We start from the raw sequence: 11,388 nt of genomic DNA, 5'->3' as shown, positions 1-11,388 counted from the left end.
TTGAAAACACCATCAGGTCAGTAGCACATATTGGATAAGGTCAGGCCCTCAATGTTCACCTCTTAGTGCAATATTTGCATTTACTCTCTTCAAGTACAACAGAACAGCCCACAAAGAGTAAATACATGAACACCTCAGCATGGTCTCCCTTTAGCATTTTATATAGAGTATAAACCTTGCTAAAAAGTTGCATCAGTGCAATAATAAGTAAACAAACGTGTAACCCACGCTTGCCATGAAATCTGCCCACTCTTTCAGTCATGAGACGAATTCGTCGTACGGAGATGTCCTTCATGTCCATCGTGGTTTTTCCCCTCCTTCCTCCACGTGTGTTACACATAAGCAGAGTCACTCGACTGAGTGCGGCCGAAATTGGGCACGCTCATCCTCGGCAAGTCCTTATTTCTGATCTCATAAATCGACTTCCTCCGCGCCTGCACGCCTCGCACGGCCGTCTTGATTTTCCTCCAGCCCAGGTGATTGAGTTCCGCCAGGTTCAGCACCACGCAAAACCCACTGACGGCGAACATGAAGACCAGGAACACTGTCTTCTCCGTGGGTCTGGAGACGTAGCACTCGACATCTTTTATGCAGGGGTAGCGATCACATTCGTACACCGACGGGACGTTGAATCCGTACAAGAAGTACTGGCCCACCAAAAAGCCTATTTCCAGCGCGTTTCTGAAAACCACCTGGATGATGTAAAACCTGGAGATGCCCTCCTGCCGCCTCATTTTGGACTTTGTAGTTCTCATGGCCGAAGTAGGGATCTCTTTGACTTCCAAACAGTCTGGCTCGGCTTCTTTGGTGGAATTCTCCGTGTTCTGAAGTACTCCATTAATGATGGTGTTCTTGATCTTTTTGCTCTCGTCTCGCTTCAGCGAATCTTGATCCTTATCCAGCGTCAGATAGACAGTCGAGTAGCGCCGCTCCTTCTGCTTGGCGGACTGATGCACCGAGTACGTGATAAAGCAAAGGCTCGGGGTGCACACCATGATGATTTGAAAAACCCAATATCTAATGTGCGAAATGGGAAACGCCTTGTCGTAGCACGCCTGGTTGCAGCCCGGTTGCAAGGTGTTACAAACAAACATAGTCTGTTCGTCGTCATAGACGGTCTCTCCAACTATTGCCACGATTAGAATCCGGAAGATGACCACCACTGTTAATAGGATCCTACAAAGCAAGCAAACAAGCAAAGAAACAAAAAGTGAAAATGAGTGTAAATAGATGTGCTTACAGGTGTAGTTTTCCGCGCTCAATCCAATCCCGGTGGTGTGTTGGATTCTACGGAGCTGTCCGGTGCTAAAATCAGGACGCTCAATCCAATCGCGGTGGTGCGTTGGATTCTACGGAGCTGTCCGGTGCTGAAATCAGGACGCTCTGGAGGGTCCCTCTCATTATTTGTCTCTGCGTGTGATTCAATGGCTGAAGTGAAATGTGAAGAATCGGAGTTGTCTTTACCCCAGAAACGTGAGCGTTTCATTGGAAGTGTGTGAAAACGCCCGCCGTGTTTCTCTTTCTGTCTGCACAAGAGCACACAGCAGCGCCCAAGACTCACCAACACACACCAGGTGGATAAGTGGACGCGCAAACACATGAAATGACACATGGACTTTTGATTTCGGTTTAGGCTGCATGTTTGCAGCACCATCCCGGGTTCTGAAAATAAAGCTGGGTTACTTAGCCGTCTTGTGTGGAGAGTGAGGGGAAAAAAGGGACTCTGTGAGACAAGACGGAAAAATCCACAACACAGACACGGAGGACTGGGCACCATGCTACAGAAGATCCTTGAGCCACAACACAGAAACGGGGGACTGGGAGCCATGCTCAAGACGATCCTGGAGGCTGCTGCGATTCTTCTGTTACTCCTCTTTTTTTTTTTTTTTATCTTACCTTCCTATCATAGTAGAGTGCTGCTGGACAGCAGCCTCCAGGAGCCTCTCTAGTATAGTCCATTCCCCCATTTCTGAGCATCCGGAGAAAACGAGAGTACAGCGGCACTCTATTCAAATCCTTCACCCCCCCCAAAAAAAGCACGTTATCTGCTTCTGTCTGACTGTCGCTTGTGTCAGTCTCCAACGCGTCCAATTTGAACTAAAAAAACCCGCATCCGTCACTGGATACTGCTGCCGTCCCAGCCGCTCTCCGTCTCTCTGCGCGCTCTCTGCTTGGTTATGAGCTGAGCGCACGGTGCCAGTGCGCGCCCTACTGTGTGTGCCGAGCGCTCCCACGACGTTACTACACTTTTCCTTGTCATGTGAATCTGAGGGCTGATTGCTACAAGCCCTCCTATTTTCGATCTTCAGATCAGGTTGATGGTCTGCGCGCTGCGTCTGCTTGGAGGGAGGCTGGATTTAATGTCTTGCCAGAGTTAATCCGCCTTTAAGTAGTCTCCCGCCTCGCGTGCGTCACGTACGCGCGGACAGGTCGGTGGAACGCAGCCAGGAGTACCAGGGCTTCTGATTTCCAATATTTCACTTTTGTATATTGCTTATATCATTCGGGCTCGTGTCTAGACAGCATTTCATGGCTGGACTTTAGACATTTTAGAATAACTGAATTAACATGAGAATAAATGCGCTGACAAGCCACAAAATCACTTCCCTTTGTTTGACATCCGTATAATTTCAAAGACGGGTGATCTGTGCAGCATTGACTGCATCGATGATCTATTGTTTCACGTGTACGTGCGAAACCTCCGGCGTGTTTGGCTTCATAAATGTAACCGGTGCTTTTTTTAAAAACGTTTTAAAAACAGCAGCTTGAGCTGCTGTTTGTCGGGCAAAGATGATTCTCTGAAACCACTGACGGAGTGAAAGTAACATCCGAGTTTCTAATCGCTTTTCAAGTCTCTCTCTGTCTCGCTCTCTCTCTCTCTGTCTCTCTCTCTCTCTCCTAATGGTGTGTGTAGAGGTCTAAAAATAGAATCAAGGTACGACCTCGCCCTGTGTACGACTTTTGATTAATTTATGGCACTGCATAATATTTGATAAATTAAAGGTTAATATAGCAACCTTGGAAATGCGTGCAAGTGTGTGTGTGTGTGTGTGTGTGTGTGCGTGTGTGTGTGTGTGTGTGTGTGCGTGTGTGTGTGTGCGTGTGTGTGTGTGTGCGTGCGCACAATCAGATAGAGCGAGCCTCGTCCTGGGAAAACGAGGATTACCGATCACGTGACAGGGGTGTTTTCACCGAAATGTTCCGCTGTTAATTTCTCATGAGGTGGTTTATCCTCTCCGCTCACTCTAATCTGACGTTTACGATTCCGTCACGTGACTAAAAAAGGCAGCCCCATCGCTGCTTTCGAGGGAGGAAGGAATTTGTATCTGAAAAAAAAAGACACTTTTGAGATTGAAACCCAAAAGAAAGAAATATTCCCCTTCTGCAAATTCTCATTTATTTATAAAGCTATACATATCCACATATAAATTGCACTTGAGTGTAAACAAAGAAGGTAAGGAAGAGTGATGAAGCCGAGCGTGCGGCTTTAGAAGCACTTCCTGTGGACAATGGAGGGTCCAGCCTCATCATACTCCTGCTTACTGATCCACATCTGCTGGAAGGTGGACAGGGAGGCGAGGATGGACCCGCCGATCCACACGGAGTACTTTCTCTCCGGGGGCGCGATGATCTGAACACAAAGGCATTAATTTAATTAAGTTAATCACACGGCTCCGTTCATATAGAAATCAGTCCCATTAAGTCACCTTAATCTTCATGGTGCTGGGGGCCAGAGCAGTGATCTCCTTCTGCATGCGGTCAGCTATGCCAGGGTACATGGTGGTGCCACCGGACATGACGTTGTTGGCGTACAGGTCCTTACGGATGTCAATGTCACACTTCATGATGCTGTTGTAAGTGGTTTCGTGGATGCCGGCAGATTCCATGCCTGCGCAAACACAAGCGCGCAAGTTAGCGTTTCCCCCCCACCAGCAGCAAAGCGCACATCTGACGCGCAGTCAGCTGGCGGAACAGGTGCTGAATCGGACAGCTCCCGCAACAGCTGCGCGCTCTGCGGCGCAAATGAGAACAGTAAACCCCTGCTTGAGATGACCCGTGTCTATTTATTGGCCACCAATGCGTAAAGCAGAACATTTTGTATGACTATCAATTAAATGTTATCTGTTTTATCAATTTCCTTTGTTCTGATCAAATGAAATCGGTTCACCTGAGACCGAAGAAATCGATCGCTTTACTTTAGAATCAGTTTGTGATTCTCAGACGTCCAGGTCAGGATAATTCAATGATGTTAAAAGAAAACGGCTGGACCATTTTTATGATGCCGTTTCCCGTCTCAAAAAATCTCTTGAATGTCCGGTAAAAAATGATTCAAGCAAAACAAAGTGTATCTGTTTTCTGTTTAGTCTTTTAGCCTGAATTTACGTTCCCGTTTCATTCACTGAATCTAGTTCAAGCCTTAGAACAAGTACCGGTAATCTTTCTAAAATGAAGTCACGTTGCTTTACAACAATCGGGCGGTGTCACAGGCTGTGCGCATTTACGCACCGATGAATGAGGGCTGGAAGAGGGTTTCTGGGCAGCGGAAACGCTCGTTGCCGATGGTGATGACCTGGCCGTCGGGCAACTCGTAGCTCTTCTCCAGGGAGGAGGAGGAGGCAGCGGTGGCCATTTCATTCTCAAAGTCCAAAGCCACATAGCACAGCTTCTCCTTGATGTCGCGCACGATCTCGCGCTCAGCTGAAGATGATCAGATAAATGTGATGTCAGTAAAAATGAATATCAAACAACAAAAAACGTGGATAATCACGCAAAACAGAGAAATATAAGCTGTAGTCGGACTCACCGGTCGTGACAAAAGAGTATCCACGCTCGGTCAGGATTTTCATGAGGTAATCTGTGAGGTCACGACCGGCCAAATCCAGACGCATTATGGCGTGAGGAAGCGCGTACCCCTCGTAGATAGGCACGTTATGGGTCACGCCGTCACCGGAGTCCAGGACAATACCTGTTCATCAAAGCGTGGACATTTATTCATACATGATTTACAGTATACAAGAACAGTTGCAGATGAGCAACAATTCTTACCCGTGGTACGTCCAGAGGCGTAGAGGGACAGCACGGCCTGGATGGCCACGTACATGGCGGGGACGTTGAAAGTCTCGAACATGATCTGGGTCATCTTCTCCCTGTTGGCTTTAGGATTGAGGGGGGCCTCTGTCAGCAGCGTGGGGTGCTCCTCTGGAGCCACGCGCAGCTCGTTGTAGAAGGTGTGGTGCCAGATCTTCTCCATGTCGTCCCAGTTGGTGATGATGCCGTGCTCGATGGGGTACTTCAGAGTCAGGATGCCTCTCTTGCTCTGGGCCTCGTCGCCGACGTAGGAGTCCTTCTGACCCATGCCGACCATAACGCCCTGATGACAGCAAGGGCCGAGCTATTAGTTCCATGGAGGACTTACAGCGACCCCCGCAGAGAGAGGCCATCATCAAACAGAATGTGCGTGTTTTTATAGAATGTGAATGTTACTTATTTCTTAGTCGAAATGCACAGACAGATAAATATTGATCCCCATTACGCGCAGTAGTTTTGGTCCTCATCCAAACCCATATATTGTCTTTCTGTGTTGCAATCAATGACACGGTTCCTACTGCTCGTGGGGTTTAGGAATAGTCTCTCTACCTGGTGGCGGGGGCGACCAACGATGGACGGAAAGACGGCGCGAGGCGCGTCATCTCCGGCGAACCCCGCCTTCACCAGGCCGGAGCCGTTGTCACACACCAGGGCTGTTGTCTCCTCGTCGTCACACATGTTGTCAGCTCTGAAACAGAACCGTCAGTTCCGTGGGTTAATGGAATCCCCTTAATGATCGGGTCGGGCTACTGGAGAATTTGCTTCGTCGTAATACCCAAAAAGAACACGGATGAATTACTGAAACTGATATTATATGAATGGAAGCAAATGTGGCGTTATGGGATGTGGTTAGTATTTCGGGTTTTCTTTTGTGGATAACTGTGAAAATTCAGTTTCTACATTTTAATCCTCAATCTGAAAAACAAAGAAGCGGAAAAGAGACGAACCACAGAGGCAGGTTTAGTGAAATGATCCGGCTGTTAGATTTGGTTAGGAAAAGGATGAAGTTAAAATCCTGCATCCATCTTCTTGTGATAAATCCACTGTTGCTCTTTTCTTTTTCATCCTTGCGTTAGCCTTGCAGATACTCACCAGATCAGCACCAGGCAGAGGCTCTTGACTCTGTGAACCAGGGGTACCGAAATGTCACTCAGGGGTCATTTATAGCCTGACGAGCGTCTCTAAGAAGGGGCCGAACAGTGCGACCCCTTCTCCATATTTGGTAGCCCATTGCCCCATTGACAACAGGCGCTCCATGAATGGCACGGCAAGGAGAGGGAAATCCCACTCGGACGTTTGCGCCTGCCGCCCATGTATGGAGGACGGTGCGAGCGTGGACAGACAATGACAGACTTATTAATCTTTATTCCCAATGATAAATCGGAAATTTAATCCAGGAAACAACCCTGCCTCGGTGAACGGCTTATAGGGAATGATAATGTCAGAGGTGAAAGATTATCCAAAGAAGGTTGTGATGATTTCTACAACTATTAAACATCAGACACGTGAAATTTAAATAATGTCCTGTTTTATTTGTGCCTGAGGTTCTGGGAAGGTCTCCTGAAGACTGACGGGACATGTGTGCAGAATAGAGGGAGCACTTGTGCCACACAGCTGGTGTCAGCAGCTGTTTCACCGCAGGGCTCCCACCGGCGCGTCCAGAGGGGGGTTCAGGGGCGAGTGTGTCCCACAAGCCGAACGGGTTTGTTTGTTTTTTTATTACATTTTACGATAAACTACGTATTTCCAAGGAAACCCCACACTGCAGGTCTCTCCATATGATAAATGAGAATATATGTTTGCGTGTTTGTCAAATCTAATTGTATTGAGAGGCAAACCGGGCATTTACACACACAAAATGTCAGTATTAGAAAATGGAAAAGCATTTTCTTTTGCATACTCATTTCTCTTGGTCCAAACATGTAATCATTTATGTTCAATATATTACAACTCAAGGATTGCATCAGGAAACCTTTACAGATAAATCAAAAGCAACGTGGCTCCTGTTTGTAGTTCCCCAACATGAAAACAATGAAGAGAGAGGAAACGTCTCTTGTTGTGACACATGCCATATTCTTTCTTTATTCTCGCGCTGAGGAAAGAACAAGACGCAGGAGATGACTTTGCGGCTTGACTTGAAGGGGACAGCGAGCAAGCTCTGAAGAATGTGAAATCACGTACTGGCTAAGAGCAGTGGATGGTCCCACCATGCACGAGGACGACAAGACAAAAGGGCACAGCAAGCCGTGAATCATATGCTGCTGACAGCCGACCCCGAGCCATAACCCTTCACTGGGTGACTCTTTGTTGTGCTCTTACGTAATCAACGGTTGGCTGCAGTCTGCTTTAAGCATCCTTTTGCCCCAATATCAAAAATACTGCTAACAAGTTTTTTTAAATGTTTTTTTTATTTTCAGTGCATCCATTGTGCATCGTTCTCCTCTTACCTGTGAGATCCTGCTCGTTACGCAGCAGAGATGAGATAATAATATTGATTTTCTCTTGGAATTACACATCATAAACATAATGCGGACCCTTTAAAAGGACCCTGAGGGGAAGTCATTTGCTGGATGCAGCCGAGGTTTGTGCCTAAATCAATAATGTGCACACATACCGGAATGCCCCATGCATGTGCTTCTCTGTATTATTTCAGCTGCTCATCGCAAACAAACATTCTGAAAACACGTTATTTTGTACAACACAACACTTTTATCTGTGTTTGAGCATCAAGCGTGATTTAAAGGTCAGAGAGAAGACATACTGCACCGCTCAAGGACAATGTGGTGTCTTCTCGCTGGCCGGGGCGCTGAATGCTGAGTGGCAAGCTGCCGGCTTGTGAGGAGGTCCTCTGGGTGCCCCGAAGGAGCGCAGAGCCGGGATCACTGTCAGGGAAGCTGCAGTTACACTGCAGACCTTTGCACTTTTACACAGCAAGGCTCACGTTCTTAAAATGTAGTTTTTTGTAAAGGAAATACACCATAAGGGATTTTTTCCGGAATTCAGGCTTCCCCTTCTGTGTATGTTAAGTGCATGTTCCTACAAATAATACAGGTGACATGACTTCATTGTCCTCAGCAGCAGCTTTTGCCACCATCTGTCTCCTCATATTGCCATTTAACATGGCGCCCACTCCACCTTGTGTGTACACGAGGGTGGAATTACAGAGCAGTGTGTGGGTAATGGGAAGGCCTGTAGTATTCTCTCATCATGTCTCCATCACCCTCTCCACCTTCCAGGTCTGATTGCAGACAGGTGGAGGAGGATGGGGTTTTTTTTCTCAGATGTCTCAGATCCCAATAAAAGCTTTCTTGACACTGGAAGATAAGACTGCACTGGAAGTCCGTCCCTCTGTAAGTAACCCTCAGCTTGGATTCAAGCACCTTTTCCAATGAAGAAGACCTGTATGGGAGGAAAAACAGAGGAAGAGAAACTAAACCTGGCAAGAGGCTTCAATCCTCATCACATTTGTGCAGAGAAAAAGAACAACAACAGCAATCTAGTAAGGTCTCTCATGAGACATAAATATTGCAGTGCACAGATTAAAAAATAAAATTGAATAATTTGCAGAAGTGAAGCATTGTCAGTCAACACTGAGGGGAAGAAAATTAGGTTGAAATGTGCTTTGGATTGAAAATGAAATATTCATGAATCAAATTTGAATAAGCAACAAAAAAAACCCAGCTACCCTGATTTGTAGGGAGGCTGCTCAGCGCCTCGTCTTTACGGGGACCCCTAAGTACTGAATCCGGAGCTGTTTTGGTGGCTGAGAAGGTCAGGGCTGATAGGGAAATCTTCAGGCAAAATACCCCCACAGCTCACCCAGAGGAGGTGCAACGAAATAGGCTTTTCCTGTCTAATATATTCAAACTGCTTCTGCTGAAACTAGATGTTAGTTATTATAATGTGTTGCCATATTCATCCCCCAATCTGGTGCAGGGAGGCAGTTATGAAACCAATTGAAAGTTAAAGACTGAAGAGTCCTCCCTCTGGAGTAAGTTGTGTCAGAATAATAAATAAAGTTAAATACTTCCATTTAGAGCAGTTTGCTTGCTGCTCATGTCTGCGTGACCCAGTCTGCTGCTCTTCTTCTTCTATTCTGTTTCATGTCTTAAAGCATTTCTCATGTGTAAAATCCTAGTATCTCCATTTTTCGGGGTTCAATAAGTTTGCCCATCACTCCCTAATGCCTCAACTCTTTGTAAAAGTATCTGCAGGGAGGGATGAAGATCAGAGTACAGATGCCAAACCCAAACTATTACATCCAACATTTCAAATGTGTGAGTTGCCTGAATTTCCTGCTTCTCCTTTGCAGGGATATGTTAGCTTTAAAAGACTTGAAACTTCCCTCTTCATATATCTAATGATTACATGAGATTGAAACCTCATAGCGACAAACCCACAGAATATTACGGCATCTCTGCAGTTTCAGGAAGTGTTTCAGCATTTCACAGGTCAGCGTTTTTATTTTACGGCCCTGCAGCATTACTGTCCACGAGACCGGTTATTTTACAACCGTAAAATAAAGGCTGCTGTATATTACAAATACTAAACCGAGGAATGACGGCTCATAGCAGCTTCAGATTCGAGTTGACTAATCTTCACACATTTGTTTCACTGACTTGTTTTAATTCATTTCGGAATCAGCTCCAACTCCATGTGACCCCAAAATGGGAGAAAGCAAACAGAATTATTCAAAGGAAACGAGAACTGCATTTAGCCTTATCTGCAGCTTTCTCCGTTCACTTATTTACCTTCACATGAATTTTCCAGTAAATACTGCACACAATAAGTCAGTTGACAAACACAGAGGGCACGTTCAAAGCACTTTTAATCGCATTAAAAGTTTCCGCACAGTCATTTATGAGTCTAAGCATTTCCATTGTTAAATTGCCATTTTCATTCTTATCTCCTCCTTGCAGTGTCATCATGAATTAAACAGCAAGCACAGACCACGTGCACAAAGCCTATTTTCTTCTTGACACACCCATACAAATTTGAAACCCGTGGTTAATTACGTGTTAACAAAGCGAGTGGAATCCATTCTCCATACCTTTTGGACCTTTTTCCCCCACATAAGTTACCGGAAGGTTTCAGATTGTGGCAAGCGCCGATCACGCCAGGATATCTCCAAATTAAACAGACAGTTTTTCTTCAAATGAAGGCTTCCCTCTGTAGCCCTCACTCATCTCACCCTGAAACAACCAGGACAGAGCTCAAAACAATGGTTTGCAATCTCTCATGTTACTGGCGCATGTTCGACCCAGGTTGGCCCCCACCAAAAGGAGCTCGGAGAGCCGGTCCAATCCTAGGCAGGTGGTGAGGGGGCTGATCAGGCCGTAGAGACCCCCCAAGGTGATGCCGAGGGGCCAGCCAAAGCACAGCAGGATCACAAGCCAGATGATGCACCAGAAACATGAACCACAGCTGGCCATCCTTGTCTGGGAATGAGAGAGGAAGATTACAAGATTGAAGAGTGCCCCTGTTGATGATCTGGATGCTTTGTCAGGATTAGGTTGTAGACTTGACAAAGCATGATAAGATGGCAATCTCAAGCCGCAACCTGCCTGGTGAACAGGCCACCCACTTTCACGGTGGTGGCACACAGCATATCATAGGAGATTATGTACAACTTTCATTACTTTATCCGTCTGTACGGATAAAAAAAAAAAACAGCCAGCAGAATCATTGTGAGCTATAAAAACAGCAGCTCCTTCATCTGTGGGAAAAGCCTGCTAATTGGAATGCTGTCCGATGTGTGACCCCTCCTTACCTGATGATTTATGACAAGTGTAGCAGCAAAAAAAAAATGTCAGTGAAAAAGACTTTTTCCAAGAAATGATTTTAACGAGAGAAGCGTCTCCTATTTCTTTTTTTTTTTTTTTACTCACCAGAAATATGTCCCTTGAGGCCCAGCCTTGAAAAGATTGTAGAACGTAAGCCTTTTTTTTTCTTTTGTGGAGTCTTGAATGAAGTCAAGACTGATTCCTAAAGTTTGTTTTAGATTTAAGAGACAATGGTCCGATCTCTCCTCTCCCCTCCGAGTGCCACCGTGTTGACTCTGTGTTATGTGTAATTCCCTGTTATGACACCACCGTCAAGTAGGATTTGGCAATAATTCGCACATTTAGCACGGCTGCCCCATGGTGGATCCCGTGCTTTTGGGAAACGCCCTCACATTACATAGAGAGGAAAACAACAAGCCACTGAAATTATTCTAAGGGGAGAATAACTTTGCAAAACCAGGACAAATGGCTGTAACACTCGCTCTGCCACCCCTCCCTTCAATCCTTCCTCTTGCAT

The 11,388-nt window shown here is 46.0% G+C and overlaps 2 protein-coding genes across 2 annotated transcripts; both read right to left on the bottom strand.

Annotated features, from left to right (window-relative positions):
- Positions 1 to 332: 332 nt before the first annotated feature.
- Positions 333 to 1,967, bottom strand: LOC137907607 (gap junction delta-2 protein). The gene is made up of 2 exons (XM_068751960.1): positions 1,897 to 1,967; positions 333 to 1,176 (listed from the first exon to the last, which is right to left on the bottom strand). Exons 1-2 carry the CDS (start codon positions 1,965 to 1,967, stop codon positions 333 to 335), a joined length of 915 nt encoding a protein of 304 aa, XP_068608061.1.
- A 1,420-nt stretch (positions 1,968 to 3,387) lies between these two features.
- Positions 3,388 to 6,213, bottom strand: LOC137907226 (actin, alpha cardiac muscle 1). The gene is made up of 7 exons (XM_068751532.1): positions 6,181 to 6,213; positions 5,638 to 5,776; positions 5,047 to 5,371; positions 4,805 to 4,966; positions 4,507 to 4,698; positions 3,708 to 3,889; positions 3,388 to 3,631 (listed from the first exon to the last, which is right to left on the bottom strand). Exons 2-7 carry the CDS (start codon positions 5,764 to 5,766, stop codon positions 3,488 to 3,490), a joined length of 1,134 nt encoding a protein of 377 aa, XP_068607633.1. The 5' UTR covers positions 5,767 to 5,776; positions 6,181 to 6,213; the 3' UTR covers positions 3,388 to 3,487.
- Between the last annotated feature and the right edge of the window lie 5,175 nt (positions 6,214 to 11,388).

The sequence above is a fragment of the Brachionichthys hirsutus genome, chromosome 18, assembly GCF_040956055.1.
Source record: "Brachionichthys hirsutus isolate HB-005 chromosome 18, CSIRO-AGI_Bhir_v1, whole genome shotgun sequence".
NCBI lineage: Eukaryota > Metazoa > Chordata > Actinopteri > Lophiiformes > Brachionichthyidae > Brachionichthys > Brachionichthys hirsutus.
This window is presented reverse-complemented; position numbering and strand designations above follow the sequence as displayed.

What these genes read in the sequence shown, in the direction of transcription:
- LOC137907607 (XM_068751960.1), bottom strand. Translation starts at nt 1,967, where the DNA reads ATGGGGGAATGGACTATACTAGAGAGGCTCCTGGAGGCTGCTGTCCAG. An exon ending in CACTCTACTATGATAGGAAG is followed by an intron (nt 1,177 to 1,896) that starts GTAAGATAAAAA and finishes CTTGCTTTGTAG; the next exon opens with GATCCTATTAACAGTGGTGG.
- LOC137907226 (XM_068751532.1), bottom strand. Translation starts at nt 5,766, where the DNA reads ATGTGTGACGACGAGGAGACAACAGCCCTGGTGTGTGACAACGGCTCC. An exon ending in CGCCTCTGGACGTACCACGG is followed by an intron (nt 4,967 to 5,046) that starts GTAAGAATTGTT and finishes TTTGATGAACAG; the next exon opens with GTATTGTCCTGGACTCCGGT. An exon ending in CTTCCAGCCCTCATTCATCG is followed by an intron (nt 3,890 to 4,506) that starts GTGCGTAAATGC and finishes GTGTTTGCGCAG; the next exon opens with GCATGGAATCTGCCGGCATC.